We start from the raw sequence: 14592 nt of genomic DNA on the forward strand, positions 1-14592 counted from the left end.
TGACCCTCAGCATCTCTTCCAACTCTACGATACTACGATATTCCACAACCGGCTGCTACCACCAAGAGCATCTTCTTCCCGGTAGTCACCTGCCTCACTTCACTTGCCAGAAGCATCTGAAGAAGCACCTCTGAAGAGGATCTCAAGACTCAGGTAGGTATATATGGGAGAAGGTGGCTGGTCTCAAATGGTTTAGAGCTTTTAAGGTCATCTCCAGCTTAGAACCACCCTTTGGTGTATTTTTAAAAGCATCCTAGCATCTTTCCAAAAGGCAAAGCAGAAGCGTTCTACCAGGTTTAGATACCAGAAAATAGGGAGCAGCCCTGGTCACTAGCAAAGGTGGGAGTGAATGAGAATCATCTATTTTTTCTTTTCTTATTATGATTCACCAATATAACATATACACCCAAGCTTTCTCAATATTTAGTGAGCTGTTTTATTGTGACTGCCTCACATATATACACATGATGTAAAAAGGTTCAATGAGTTTCCTTTTTCCCTTAATGGTCTTGAAGTATTTTGATATGTGTTTTCCATACATGTCACCTCCCTTAACCCAGCAACAGAATCAGAACTTTATCTTCAAGCCAGTCATGTCTGTCTCACTTTTATCAGATGGACTGAGTCATTTTTCATTTGAATTTCCACTGCATTTTTAAGTGTCACAACAGCAAACTGGCCCTCGGAGTTCACAGTTTCAGAATTCCAGTGGCCACAATGCATAAAATATGTAGCAAATAAATATGTTCTGTTTTTATTATTCTAGTCTATATAAACAGATTTTTCAAATAAATAATCATAATATTGGGCAACGTAGCTTAATTCCTGAAGATCCTACTGAAGATTTTATATGAACGTAATATAGAATCCAGCAGGCAATTCTCTGTTCACACAGAAACATTCTGAGTTCACATTCTAAAAAGTCTGGTGTTGTTTGTCCAAAATATATTTCATCTGTTCAGAGGGCTTTCTTCAGGAAATGGTTCCACTACAACGTGTTCCTGAGTATAGGAATATCTTGCACCCATCGTGCATCCAGGACATACAGGAAGAACCTATCAACAGAGACATATTTTACTTTAAAGATGGTGAACTAGATGGGCAGTTCTAGAATGCTGACTTTTGCACGTAAATGTGTTTTCTTCAGAACCTGCAGCTGAGAAATATCTTCTCACATTGACCATATATTGGCTTCAAGCCATGGGCAAGTATGATGACTTCTAAAGATGCAAAGGAGTTTAGTTTTTGCAGCAGGGTCATCCCTACTGTTACACAGAGGACCTCAGAGAGCAGGTGCTGGTAAGAACTGGTGGCCTGCTTCAATGTTCCCCTTTTTTGGAGTTGCATGTACTACATAGTCTACCCTTCAGCCCCTAAGCTAGTCTGCTGTTCCATCACCAGTTCTGAAATCAGATTCAACTGCGAGTCCAGTAGACTTCTATACACGGAATGGAGAAAGGGCACCATCTAGTATTGCAGTTTAGGATGGAAAGTTTATGAACTATTCCTGCTGTAAAGCTTGTACCAATTTTTCTCTTCCTTCTCTGTCACTTCTACAGAATGTTGCAGCATCACAAACATTCTGAGGGGCCAAGTTACTAGTGAACTTTATGATGGTTGCCACCTAAGGATGCTCTGTAGGACAGCAAAATCAATTGCCTCAATATCTAGACCATAAAAGAGGCTGGATGGTAAACTTTTGCTACTAAAGTAGGCATTACTGTGCCCAGATAGGCAGTATAAGCTAGTTTAGAGGTTTTTAAAACAAAACAAACAAAATGCAGCAATATTTCAGAATTCAAATTCAACTTTTGAATCTTATTTTTTGAAATTGAGTTTTCTGGCTGTCTAGAAGCCTGAAATCTTAAGTCTTGTGGATATATATTTTTTTTTTTAAAAAAAACTTTTTTGTACAACTTTGTCAAATTCTTTCTTACTTTCTCAATCAGTCAATATATTTACCATGCATAGAAGGCCTTGCTTCTCATTGGCTGGGTGTAGCCTCCTCCAACGGTACCAGATAAAAAAGAGCAATAGACCAAGGGAAAACATGGCCACCAAAATGCAAATTGCAATAGTGGCAGAAGTTCCTGGCAGCAGATCTTCATTTTGAACTGCAGAAATAAATGAATAAATAAATAAGAATTGCTACTGAAACAGCATCAGAAAAAGTAGTGGAAAATAGCTTGATGTCTATACATAATAAGCTCAGCAGATGTATACCAATAGGGAGGAATTTCAATTCACTTAGTAGTTTCAAAACAATACATGAACCAAAACACAGCCACCCTTCAAAAATTACACTTATCTGAATTTTGCAATGTCGTTCTCCAGCCAAGTAGCATGTGCAAAGGTACATATGTTGGGGAAATGTGTGCATAAAAATGCATATATAAGTGAAAATAGCATACTAAAACACATTATTTTGGGGGAACTTGCCTTGTAAAATGTGTATATCATGCAAATGTGCATACAGACATTTGTACATTACGAGACATTAGCACTAAAATGCTGTTGAAATGTCACGAGGACTTAAAAACTGATGTGGAAAAATGTATCTCAGACTGGGAAAATGAGAAACTGAGAGAAACTGAAACTGATAGATTTGTCCCTCCATTTCTTTAACTGATCCCCAAGATCTACACTGTGTGTCATGAAAGGTGTGCATTTTGGCAGCACTATAACATCTGTGCTGTAGGCAGGTGTGGATGCTGGACATACAAGTTGTTGTTGCTGTTGTTGTTACCACTGGCATATGCACAGTATCTGAGGAAGTGCCATGGCATAAGTACCACCTTGTTTCCTAACATGTCATTTCTTTATAAACGCACAGTGGTACCTCGGGTTAAGTACTTAATTCATTCTGGAGGTCTGCTCTTAACCTGAAACTGTTCTTAACTTGAAGCACCACTTTAGCTAATGGGGCCTCCTGCTGCTGCCGCGCCGCCGGAGCTCAATTTCTGTTCTTATCCTAAAGCAAAGTTCTTAACCTGAAGCACTATTTCTGGGTTAGCAGAGTCTGTAACCTGAAGCGTCTGTAACCTGAAGCGTATGTAACCCGAGGTATCACTGTATGTATTTTATCATGGAAAGATTCAAGATTATATAAACAACACAGCCAGAACCACAGTCAACAGCCAAGGACATCATTTTATTTTCACTCCCCATCTTCTGTCCTGGATTTTAACACATGTAAGATAATGATTTGTGAAGCTGCCTTTCTTTCAACCAACCAGGAAACAATGTCTCATTTTTAGCTATTCCAAAAGTGTAGTACGGTCTTCAAAATCTCTTTCGTACACCCCACCTCCCAAAAAATCCATGGTTTGTGGGATTGGTGGTGCATTTAGAAGATGCATATTCTACAGGGTGCTAAAAAATATTGGGAGTGCCAAGTAAAAGAAATGTTATAGAACTACTGATTTGGCCAGTTGCAGGACCCTCCACTCATGGGGAAACCTGTGCCCAACAATGCGGATCACAACAGGCCACAAAATTGCAAGCACCCTGAAGAAAGGTGGCTAAAAGACGAGAGGTGATGGGCACACCCTGCAATCAAGTTGTCTTCTTCTTTTTTAATGTTCTATGCAATCAGCTTTTTTAAAAAAGTAAGTAAGTTAAACCCAGAATCATCAAACTCACCATGTATAATCCCAGGTATAATCCCAGGCAAAGTCACCTCTTGTTCAGTGTTTAAAGATGGATGATGAACAACGCAGCTTATTGTGTTGTCCCAGACATCTTTGAGGAAGACATAAGAAAAATTGCTGACAACAGTCACTGTCTGGTTTAGGTGCTGGGTGACATACTGCTTTGGCTCCACCAGAAGAGGTTTGGTGCCCTTCCAGGTGATCTCTGGAGCTGGTCTCCCTGTTGCTGTGCAGCTTATCTCCAGCACTTCTTCTTCAGGGTTGCCTGGATCCAATACACTCCTCACCATCACTTGGGGTTGTGTTAGAGCTTTAAAACAAAAGAAGCTAGTTAAAATGTCTTTGTAACTGCTAATTAAAAACTAAGAAGCCTGAGAAAGCAGGTACATCTTTCACTTGGTGCTGAAATGGCAAGAGGTCTTGGTATACTCATAAGTATAAGGCACCACCAAGGGAAGGCTGTATCTGTCATTGCCACTGGATGTAAGAAAGAGAGGGCCCCCTCTGCTGATCTGAGAGCATGGGAAGGGTTGATGTAGGAAACGTTGCCCTTTCAAGTACAAATGTGCTTGCTGAAAAGAAATAATATGGCATTGTTGGCCTTCCTCTAAGATCATACGACTCTTACCATAGACCTTGAGACATGTCCTGCCTGTGATGGGTCCTATGGGAAATACATTGAAGATGCACTTGTAACAGCCTTCATCCTTGAGTGTAACAGCATGGAAGGTGATAGCAGAAACCATCAGTCCACTTTGGGACATGTGGACATTTCTTTTGAATTTACTCAGTATTGTAGTGCCACCAGCCTCACTGTAAGTAGCCATGTTGGTCTCTTGTTCCCCCTGCTCCTGCTGCCAGGTAATCTGAACAACGTCGTGCTTTTTGGCCAGACGACATTGCAAAGTGACATTTTCTCCTGCTGTGATGTTCCGAAACCGCTCGTGAATCACCTGTGTTGCACCTGCAAAAGAAGCCAAGACTGCTTAAATCCTTGGGAGCTCAACAAATGCTTAGAACATAAGAAAAATTCTGCAAGGTCCATCTGTTCTCACAACATCCTGTTCTCACAATGGCCAACCAGATGCCTACGGTATTTTCATAAATAAGGATGGTCAAATTTGGCAATCTCAGATTCTCATTTCTCCTATCTTAAGCTCAGTTCTCCAAATTTCCACATCTGTTTTTTATAGCCCTCAAGAATAGCACCTACATTTCCGTGCTCACATAATGTACCTGTTTCTATGCAGATTTTGCCTAATACACCAATTTTTGCAAAATAATTTCCCCAAATGCATTTTTATATCTTCCTTTCACTAATATATGCATATGTACACACACTATACCCTAGTATGTGCATTTTTGTACACACTACTTGGCTGCAAAACTGCACTGCAAAATTAAACTGATTTCCGTTGCTGTTCATGTCCTGTTTTGGTAAGAGCAAATATAGTAGGTCCAACTTTAAATGTGAACTGGATCTTAAATGTGAACTCTTCCATCCCTAAAAAATAATAAACAAAGCATCTATCATCAGCTTTAGCAACACACTGCAAACTTCCCACCTTCTCGATAGTCATGTGGAAACTCAAGGCTGTGTTGATGTAACATTCTGTGATCTGGAAATATTTCTCCATAATCACTGATGTAAGAAATGCACACTTCACCTGCTCAGAGGTACTTTTTTCATTAAATCAGAGAATCAAAGAACTGGAAGTGACTTCGAAATATGTTAAGCTTCATTTTAAAGCTACACTCTCAGCAAGCAACATGTATAAGAGTGACAGAACAGGTACAATAACAAAAGAATAGATGCATCATATGATAAGTGATAAGCTGCTCTGGAGACACAACCTATGGTCAGAAACAGCTGAAGGCAGCTGTATAGAGAACAGCATTCAGGGCCCACCTGAATGACACAGAGATGATGCATTAGTCCCTAGAGTTCATCTCTAGCCCAGACATATAGTTCTGTTATGTAGACTTGTTTTAAAAGTGTTTCTGATTTCATCTGAGTCTTTATTGATCATTATTTTATAATCATTTTCTGTACACCACTTATGATATTTACCTTTTGTATTTAGCAATTCATACATTTTCCTGAATGAATGAATGAATAAAGCAGCCCAACCACCTTCTCAGTGCAGGATCTGAAATGTGAGATGCCTTGTCCCATATGTTCTACTATGTTCCAAATTTGAACCTTGAATAAAAAGTAGGTGGCAGGACTCAGCCCTGTTGCTCCGTGGCACAGATAATTTTCATTCACTACAGGGTCTAGTTCACTACATTTATATTACATTTTTGTTACACGTCAAATGGTAGTCTTTGGAGCACCAGTGGTCCATGGGCTTCGATCAGGTTGTCTGTGGTGTGTCTATGGATTTGCGGTTGAAGATGAGAGATGGCACATCCATCACATTAAATATCCATATGGATTTTCAGTTGTAATTTGTAATGCTTCTTCTATTTCTTCTGTTGTGTTTTATTAGATTACAAGTGGAACTCAATGGAATTCAAATTGTTATATAATAAAAGTACAATACATGAGAAATAATAGAATGAATAAAAATACAACAAAATTGATGTGGTGTTGCAATGGCTACAAAAGGCAGAAAGATCATTAAATGGTCTTCCAAGACTCACAGCCATTTTCAAGTGGGGGAAGGTTTAGGAACAGCTGTGCTAGAGAATCAGTGGCATTTTCACAGGGATTTTGCAAATACAGTAATTAAACTACAGTACAGTGGTAACTCGGGTAAAGAACTTAATTCGTTCTGGAGGTCCGTTCTTAACCTGAAACTGTTCTTAACCTGAGGTACCACTTTAGCTAATGGGGCTTCCCACTGCTGCCGCACCGCTACTGCGCAATTTCTGTTCTCACCCTGAAGCAAAGTTCTTAACCCGAGGTACTATTTCTGGGTTAGTGGAGTCTGTAACCTGAAGCATCTGTAACCTGAAGCATCTGTAACTAGAGGTACCACTGTATGTGCATTTATCTGTAAATAAAAACAGCATACAGTAAGGGTAAAACCAGGTCTGAGCTACCTTCCACCGCACTACACTGCACTGCTCTCGACAAACAAAGACAGCAGTGGCTGCTGCAGGCACTTCAGCTGATGTTTCTGGGCTGAGCACCAACACCCATTCCTGCAACCACTCCCTGCATAAGCTAATGAGCAGCAGTGGAGATGGGCTAGCTGCACTTTGAAAACAGCTGCTGTTGCAGCAACCGCTATATTACCTTAAAATACCTCCAGGAGCAATGGACAGCTGCCGTATAGCAGCAAAACCACAAGTTTTCACTTGGAGTCCTGACCAAAAAATGTAAAAGGGGATGGTAGCATCAGACCTAGTGGGACCAACAGTTGCCCTACCACTCCAGGCACTGACATCCCAGGGCCTGAATTAAACTAGCTTGCCATGGTGCAGTACTCACCAGATAGCACCATCATGCAGAATACGAAGGTGAGCCGAAACGCAGAGTACATCTTGCCTCTGTTGTCTGCTGTCCACTGATCAGTTCTGCATTGTGTATTCAGAAATATAGCTACTTCTGCTTTGGATACTCCCAGGAGGAACGGCTTTCGTAACAGCTACACTTTGATGGTAATTGAACACACACACACCCTGGCCCATTTTAACTATAAACAAATTAAATTAATCGGTCTTATCTTTTTCCATTTCAAAAGAGTCTGATATTTTCATATCTCAGGACTTTGGATAGTGAGAAGAGAAACATTTCCATATTAAAGCTAAAGGAAGCTTTGCATTCCTGAATGTTATTGTCCCTGTTTTGAATGTGGGACACATTCTAGCCAGGCAAAAGCACTCAAAAAGGGCCTGGCCTAGAGAGAGAGAGGCTTAAGCACCAAATAGAGAGCCCTGGAGTGCCATAATTGGCCTTTGGGTCTGAGATTCCTCACACTTGAGACAGTAAATAAAACCACTGAGCACACTACAACTTTGACCCATGACAACACTTATTTCTCTAAATCTTCTTTCCCCCCAAACTTTGTGCTCTCAGGCAAGGCCGCCACATGTGCCTATATGCACCTATTTCTTTCACATCTTCTCCAATAGTAGGTAGCAGGGCAGTGCTGCTTACCTCACTTCTCCACTGTCTATAACCAAGAAGGAGAGGCGGAGGGGTGAAATGGCAAAGGAATCAAATTTCTAGTCTGCTTATCTTCCCAAAAGAGCACAAGGCATCAAACAACAAAGTAGTAGAAACAGGATAATTAAAAATAAAAAAACCTATTTAAAACCTTCAGAAATAATAAAGGACATCTAAAAATCATTTTTTAAAATACCAACTAAAATCTTTTAAAGCTATCCTCAGGCAACGCATTGGCTCAAGACTTTAGCCCAAGGATAGCCAGGTGATGCTCTCTCGATATTCTTGGACTCCAGCACCCATCAACCGCAGCTTGCATGGCCAATGGCCAGGGGTGATGGGAACTGTAGTTCAGCAGCATCTGGAGGGCACCGTGTTGGCTACCCCTGCTTGGCCCCTTTCACCATGAGTGCTCACATATTTAATTGTGGGGACAGATGCCCAGCCAATTAGCCTTGCACTTTCTTAGCCTTTATACGCCCAAGTTAGTGTGAGATTCTACCAGGGAAGGGCCATATCTCAGGTAGAGCACCTGCTTTGTATGCAGAAGGTCTCAGGTTCAACTCCAACATTTCCAGGTAGGGCTGGAAGAAAACCTTGCCTGAAGAGCAGCTTCCAGTGTAGACAGTACTGAGCTATATAGACTAATGTTCTGACTCTGTATAAGGGAGCTTCCTATGTTCCTACAACAGCATAAGCTCCTCGTAGGCCAGACACCAAAAGACTAGTAAGACCAAATACTGTTTATTGCACTGAATTTAATCATGTTTTACCCTGAGCTTCTATGGACTCCAATGCTCAGCTGGTTCTACAGACCCAAGATGTCTCATACATAGCAGACAAGGTCAATGGTAGTGTTGCCATATTTCAAGGGGTAAAAATCCGGACACAAAAAGTTGTTGAGCTTTTTTAGAGCCAAGCCAGAGCCAGAACCTGAACCAGAGCTGCCCTTGCACACACCCCAAAAAATTAAAAACCAAAAATCCTGAACATTTGCTTTAAAATGTAAAATTCTCTCCATGTGGGCATGTAGGACCCCCAAAAAGAAGACATGTCCTGGAATTCCTAAACGTATGACAACCCTGTCAATAGTGTTACATCCATGACACAGAATTCTAAAGAAGAAACATTTTACTAATCACTTTGGCTGCATAATTCATCATACTTCAAAACCACATGTTGTCAGTTTACAATATGTGCTATAAAAGGAAAACACCCAGAAACCACTAGATAGCAAAAAGTTTACTGCACACACAGTTCTTTATCCCCAAGAAACCAACTTCTTCTTATTTATTTCCTTAAAACACAGTTTTTGTAAGATGATTGTTTAAACCTTCTTCCAGGATTTATTTCTATTTTTGTGCTTGGGGACACTGGATGAAAAATGAGGAGGTGGACATCAGGCTGCTTTGCAAACGAAAGAGGAACAACATTGTGTGGTATGTTTTATGAGCAAACTTCTCTTATGCTATTTTATCACGTGGGCAAAATGTTTAGCCGGAGATAAGGTGATGCACATTGAAAGTCAGATGATGAATCATGACGATCCCCCAAAAAGAATCCCAGCCATATCACCTGGGTCTTTCCTCTCTCGTTACTAGAAAGCCACAATTAGCCTGTTCTGACATATCACTTTGAAGAAGTGACATCATTTATCTCTTGGGCAGCTACACACCTACCTGTGATGTAAAAGGGGAATTTCTTTGCTGTGTCATTTTACTCTATTGATTTTGGTTACGGAAACCATGTGAAAGAACGTTTATACCGTCTGACGGGATTTCACTCTTCTCACGTTATTGGCAGAGCAATTACTATAACACACTCAAAAAAGGAAGGAAAGGGAAGTTGAAAACTCTCACAGAAGAGATGGGGAATAAAGGAACCAAAGAAAGGTATGTCTAGTGTTACTTCAAGTGGGAGGGAGTCAGGTTATCCCAGCTCCAGATTTAACCTTGGACTTTCCCAGTTCAAGCAGATAATGGACCAAACTTCTTCAATGGTTTAATAAAAGCTGTACTTATAAAATGATGTCGGGAGACAAGGCTTCTTGTATACTTGGCATCCTATGTCTGCATGCTTTTAATCTATAATATATAGCTATAGATATGTAGATATAGTTTTAATTCTATTAATATTTAAATGTTTTTTTTAATTATTCTTTTTCTATGTTTTAACTGTTCTTATTTTATCTGTAAGCCACCTTTTTTCCCTGCCAGGGAAAAAGGCTGGGTTAAATAATGCTTGAGGATCTCAAACCTAGATGTACAGAAGAGGGATCCTAAACCTGAAGGATTGTGATGTTCTACCATCTTAAGGCTGGACTTCCTTGGGATGAGGCTGAGGTGTTGGGGATAAGCCCTCCATCCACTAGATGATGCCGTCCAATTTGGCTTTCATGAACTCTATGCATTTTTCTATTAATTTCTATTTATTAATTTCTATTAATAATAGTTATTTCTATTAATTCATTATCATAAGGTAGCTTCCTATGTTAAGTTGTGGGCTCTCCTCATTATACTGAAACTTTCCCTTTTCCCTATTAGCAGGACCATTTCATATCCAGATGGGGTGTGGGCATTATTTCATATAAAAATGGACACCAATGCAAAGAAAGACAATTCCAATGTCTTGTGTTTGCTACTGTGCCGCGAATCACTTCACACACCCATTCATGTAAGAGTTTCTGTATGTAAGATCAGTTTATCTCTCTTTGACATGCCTCTGCCTTAGTAAGACACCCAGATGAAACAAGGAGTTGGAGAAATGGGTGCTAAGGGAAATAGGAAGCTGCCTTGTACTGATCCGGACCATCTAGCTCAGAATTACCTACAATGAATAGCAGCGGCCTTCCAAGAGTTTTAGGCAGAGTACTCTCCCAGCCCTTATTGGAGATGTTTGGGATTGAACCTGAAACCTTCTGCATGCAAAGCAGATGCTCTACCACTCAGCTATTACCCTGACCTGGGAGAGGTCTTCCCATCTCAGGTAGGGAACAGATATTCAGAAGGGGAAAGCATTTACAGTACTTGTACACTGTGGCTGAACTCCATTCTCAAACAGCTTCTCTGGCTTTTATGTTGCAGCAGAAAGCCTTTGCCCTGCCCGAGGAGAAAGAAATGCTTTCACATCAGAAGTGAGTGAGTAGTTACGTCTTTAAGCCGATTGCAGAGCCTGGCTAGGGGGGCTTCTGGAGCATCGCTAGTTTGGGGCGGCATTCAATCACACACTGGCAAAGGCAGGTTGTGCAATTAAATTTGGTTTGGAGGTCTTGCACAACAAACCCATTTCCCCCCAATGACTGGCCTTTCCCCACATGATGGGAAATTGCACAGGAAAGTGTGGATCACAACTCGCTTGACGCAACGAAGGAAACCAGAATGAAATATTGATAAACAGGCTGTGTAGAAGTGACCTCCGTCTCCAGAAAATGACAGCACTGCAGCAGAACTTCGGGCTTTACAGATCTACCAGAACCCCAAGATCTACAAACTAGAGCCTACCATAACTGATCAAATTAAAGGACAGGGTGCCTCTGAGCAAAGGGCTTTGGGGTTTTTTCAGTATTAGAAATGAGGTGATCTTTCACAAAAAAGCCCACTCCTAGTTACCATAAGCTTTTCTTATATCTGCTGCCTAATTTAGGTGGGGAAAGGTAATTTTGTTGTTGCTATTGAAAGTCAGGAAGCCTTGCCCACTGGATCCTGATCTACCTTCTGCACACTCCTGCAGTAGGGATTTGATCAAGTGAATAGTTTGAAGATGCTTGATGTTTCCATGCAGCTGAGCAGAGCAGGATCTATGATATTTGTAGTTTCTCATGCCTACCTCAATGTCGTCGTCGTTATTTTTACACTCAAATCTTATTTCTGCTTCTTCTTCCAGTACAAGCTGAGGACGTTTCATCAGTTCATGATGAGGTACTGAAAGATTTTTCCTGTCCTCTTCAAGATTGTGTTTATTATTTATATTTATATCCTGTTTTTTCCTCTGTGGCAATAGTTATTTCCCTTCCCATTTTACGTTCCTAGTAAGCAAACCCCTCTTCGCAGGAAACCTGAGTATTGTAGCTTTGTAAAGGGAACGGGGTCTCCTAGCAACTCTCATTACCCTTAATGAACTACAGGATGCCTTGGGGGAAGCCATGATTGTTTAAAGTGGAGCAATGCTGCTTTAAACATAGCACAGGTCAAGGCCGTATTGTATTTATTAATTGGTAAAAGCTGCCTCTTTTGCTGTTTACTCTAGAAGGCAAGATATAAATGCATGAGTTAAATAATTAAAAATCATATTTTTAAAAAGACAACAAATTCTTTAGGTTTACAAAATGTTGCTTCAATATCTTTTAAGGCATATATGAAAACTGACAGATTGTAATACCTAAGGTCAAGCTGATAAATGAAAAAGAGGCTAGAGCATAATTGTGTTACACTAACACTAATTATGCTAGAGCATAATTGTGTTACACTAACAAGGGATTATTTATTTACTTGCGTTCTGAACTCTCTTGTCCCATTTGGTTCCTATTCTGGTGTCATGCTCTGAGGCAAAGGAGTGTAAAGAGAAGTTTGGGTTTTGCATAAGGATGAGTCATAAATTCTGTGTGAACTTGATGGCCTCATACGAACTGGGAAAATTTACAGTGTTCGACAGAGGTAACCACTGAGAGAATTTTTTGTTGTTATAGGAATGGCTGAGTTATTCTGGGAGACTCATATCTCATTATGCTCAGGTGAATGCCAAGCACAAACCAACAAAATATATTTGTGACTGAGCCCTGCTGAAATCCATGATACTGAAGTGTGGATTTAAATACTTACAGGGACTCCAGATGTTACAGGACTCCAACTCCAGCCAGTCACTCCTGGCTACTGGTCATGTATATAGTTGCTGGGAGTCCAATAATACCTCAAAAAGAGTGGCTAAATGAAGTTGGGAGTAAATAATTAATGGCACCCCTCCCATCAAACAATTTTGTGACTGGGGTAGGGGAGTAAACTCTTCAAGGGAGGGCGAAGCCAAATTATTTTGCATTAAAAACAAACAAACATGACTAAGTGTGGAAACCTGGAAAACTGAAGTTAATATAGATAAAATGATAAACGGGGGGGACGGGACCAAAATTGACAGATTATCCAGTTCCTAGCTGCACTACCAATGATTGGTAACAGTATTAGGCAGAATAATTTCATTTACAGACTCCACACACAATTGAAAGCTGCATTTTTTTTGTTAAAGTTGATTTCTTTCTTCCCAGGAGAACACTGATGACAAAGTCTCTGCAGAGCCCTCTGAAATATGCTACGCTACCCTTGACCATATTATTAGAGGAAATGACATTAAAGGACACAAAACAAGCACTACCACCATCTATGAAGATGTCATCATTATTCCAAAAAGAGTGAGCTCTTCCAGCTTCCAGTACAACAGTGACTATGATGATGTTGTGAAAGATTAGTTCTCCTCTTTGGGATAAGAAAACATTACATTTCGTAGCATAATGACGAAAATTTCATTGCCATAAATATTTCCCACTACATCAGCTATAGTGCCTCAAGTTATTTGGGGTGGTGGTGACACATGCATTGCATAAGCACCTGCGCTCAGAGATCTGCACTGGTTGCCAATTTGCTACTGGGCCAAGTTCAAGGTGTTGCTATTAGTATATAAAGCCCTTAACAACTTCAGTTTACCTATGAGATTTCCTCCCCTCATATATGACCACTCAACTGCAGTGGAACTGACATGGCTGCAGGTGTCAAATGATACTTGTTCTGCACTTGTAAGAACTCGATCTTTTCATGTGGCAGCACCTCCACTTTGGAACTCCCTGTCTATTGATATCAGGAAGGACCCCTTCACTGTACTCCTTTTTGCACCTGCTAAGAGCATTTTTGTCCAGACCAGCCTACCAAGATGTTTAGAAAGCTGGGGTGGGTTTTAATTGAATTTTGGTCTATTGTTATTTTAACTTTTCCAGTATCTTAAATGATTGTTGTTAGTTTTATTGTGATAAATTTACTGTTTACTGTGCTAGTGATAATTTTATTTTAGCAATTTATTTATCACTAATTATTATTGTAGTTAGTGATAATTGAGGTTTTTTAAGAATAATAATAAAGTGGTGTATAAATTTTACAAAATAGATAACAATAAACATCCCTCTCAACCAAGCATGGCTGTTGTAGTCATTAGGACCTTAAGACCTTCATAGTGCAGTACAGTGGTACCTCGGTTTAAGAACAGCCCTGTTTATGAACTATTTGGTTTACAAACTCCGCAAAACCAGAAGTAGTGTTCTGGTTAGCAAACTTTACCTTGGTCTATGAATGGAAGCCGAACGGTGGAAGGGCACCGGTGGTGGAAGGCCCCATTAGGGAAAGTGTGCCTCGGTTTAAGAACGGCTTTGGTTTAAGAACGGATGTCCGGAATGGATTAAGTTCATAAACTGAGGTACCACTGTATAATGACATCCACACAGATCCAGAGGCACCAGAGAAAGGTTCATAGGGAATAGGGAGAGAATCTAAATCAATGCCTTCAAAAGATATATACCATATTTTTTGCCCTATAGGACGCACTTTTCCCCCTCCAAAAATGAAGGGGAAATGTGTGTGTGTCCTATGGGGCGAATGCAGGCTTTCGCTGAAGCCTGGAGAGTGAGAGGGGTCGGTGCGCACCGACCCCTCTCACTCTCCAGGCTTCAGGAAGCTCTCCGCAAGCCTTGGGAACTCTGCGGGAGTTCCCGTTGGGCTCCCAAGGCTTGCGGATAGCAGCCTGCATCCCGAAGCCCCGGGCTTCATGCAGATATCGGGCAGCCCCACAAGC

General features: G+C 40.6%; 2 protein-coding genes across 11 annotated transcripts; one reads left to right on the forward strand and one right to left on the reverse strand.

Annotated features, from left to right (window-relative positions):
- Positions 1-419: 419 nt before the first annotated feature.
- Positions 420-7190, reverse strand: LOC310761575 (OX-2 membrane glycoprotein-like). The gene is made up of 5 exons (XM_083611721.1): positions 7090-7190; positions 4279-4614; positions 3643-3960; positions 1963-2114; positions 420-1055 (listed from the first exon to the last, which is right to left on the reverse strand). Exons 1-5 carry the CDS (start codon positions 7139-7141, stop codon positions 951-953), a joined length of 963 nt encoding a protein of 320 aa, XP_083467847.1. The 5' UTR covers positions 7142-7190; the 3' UTR covers positions 420-950.
- A 1073-nt stretch (positions 7191-8263) lies between these two features.
- Positions 8264-14322, forward strand: LOC310761417 (uncharacterized protein). Of its 10 annotated transcripts, none has more exons than XM_083611212.1 (6): positions 8264-9206; positions 9571-9659; positions 10851-10900; positions 11650-11684; positions 12452-12496; positions 13022-14322. In XM_083611212.1, the coding sequence occupies exons 2-6, from the start codon at positions 9634-9636 to the stop codon at positions 13220-13222; spliced, it is 357 nt and encodes a 118-aa protein (XP_083467338.1). In that variant the 5' UTR covers positions 8264-9206; positions 9571-9633; the 3' UTR covers positions 13223-14322. The 10 variants fall into 10 exon arrangements, 9 of the variants coding, with proteins under 9 accessions (XP_083467338.1, XP_083467340.1, XP_083467336.1 ...); XM_083611214.1 differs by having other exon boundaries at positions 10854-10900; XM_083611210.1 differs by lacking the exon at positions 9571-9659.
- The last annotated feature ends 270 nt before the right edge of the window (positions 14323-14592 follow it).

The sequence above is a fragment of the Podarcis filfolensis genome, assembly GCF_964270895.1.
Source record: "Podarcis filfolensis genome assembly, chromosome: 4".
Classification (NCBI taxonomy): domain Eukaryota; kingdom Metazoa; phylum Chordata; class Lepidosauria; order Squamata; family Lacertidae; genus Podarcis; species Podarcis filfolensis.

Excerpts from the sequence above, each read along its gene's own strand:
- LOC310761575 (XM_083611721.1), bottom strand. The coding sequence starts at position 7,141 with ATGTACTCTGCGTTTCGGCTCACCTTCGTATTCTGCATGATGGTGCTA. Across the intron at positions 4,615-7,089 it reads CTGCATGATGGTGCTATCTG|GTGCAACACAGGTGATTCAC; the intron begins GTGAGTACTGCA and ends CTTCTTTTGCAG. Across the intron at positions 3,961-4,278 it reads GACATGTCTCAAGGTCTATG|CTCTAACACAACCCCAAGTG; the intron begins GTAAGAGTCGTA and ends TTTGTTTTAAAG.
- LOC310761417 (XM_083611209.1), top strand. The coding sequence starts at position 10,370 with ATGCAAAGAAAGACAATTCCAATGTCTTGTGTTTGCTACTGTGCCGCG. Across the intron at positions 10,441-10,850 it reads CACTTCACACACCCATTCAT|CAGAAAGCCTTTGCCCTGCC; the intron begins GTAAGAGTTTCT and ends TTTATGTTGCAG. Across the intron at positions 10,901-11,649 it reads GAAATGCTTTCACATCAGAA|TACAAGCTGAGGACGTTTCA; the intron begins GTGAGTGAGTAG and ends TTCTTCTTCCAG.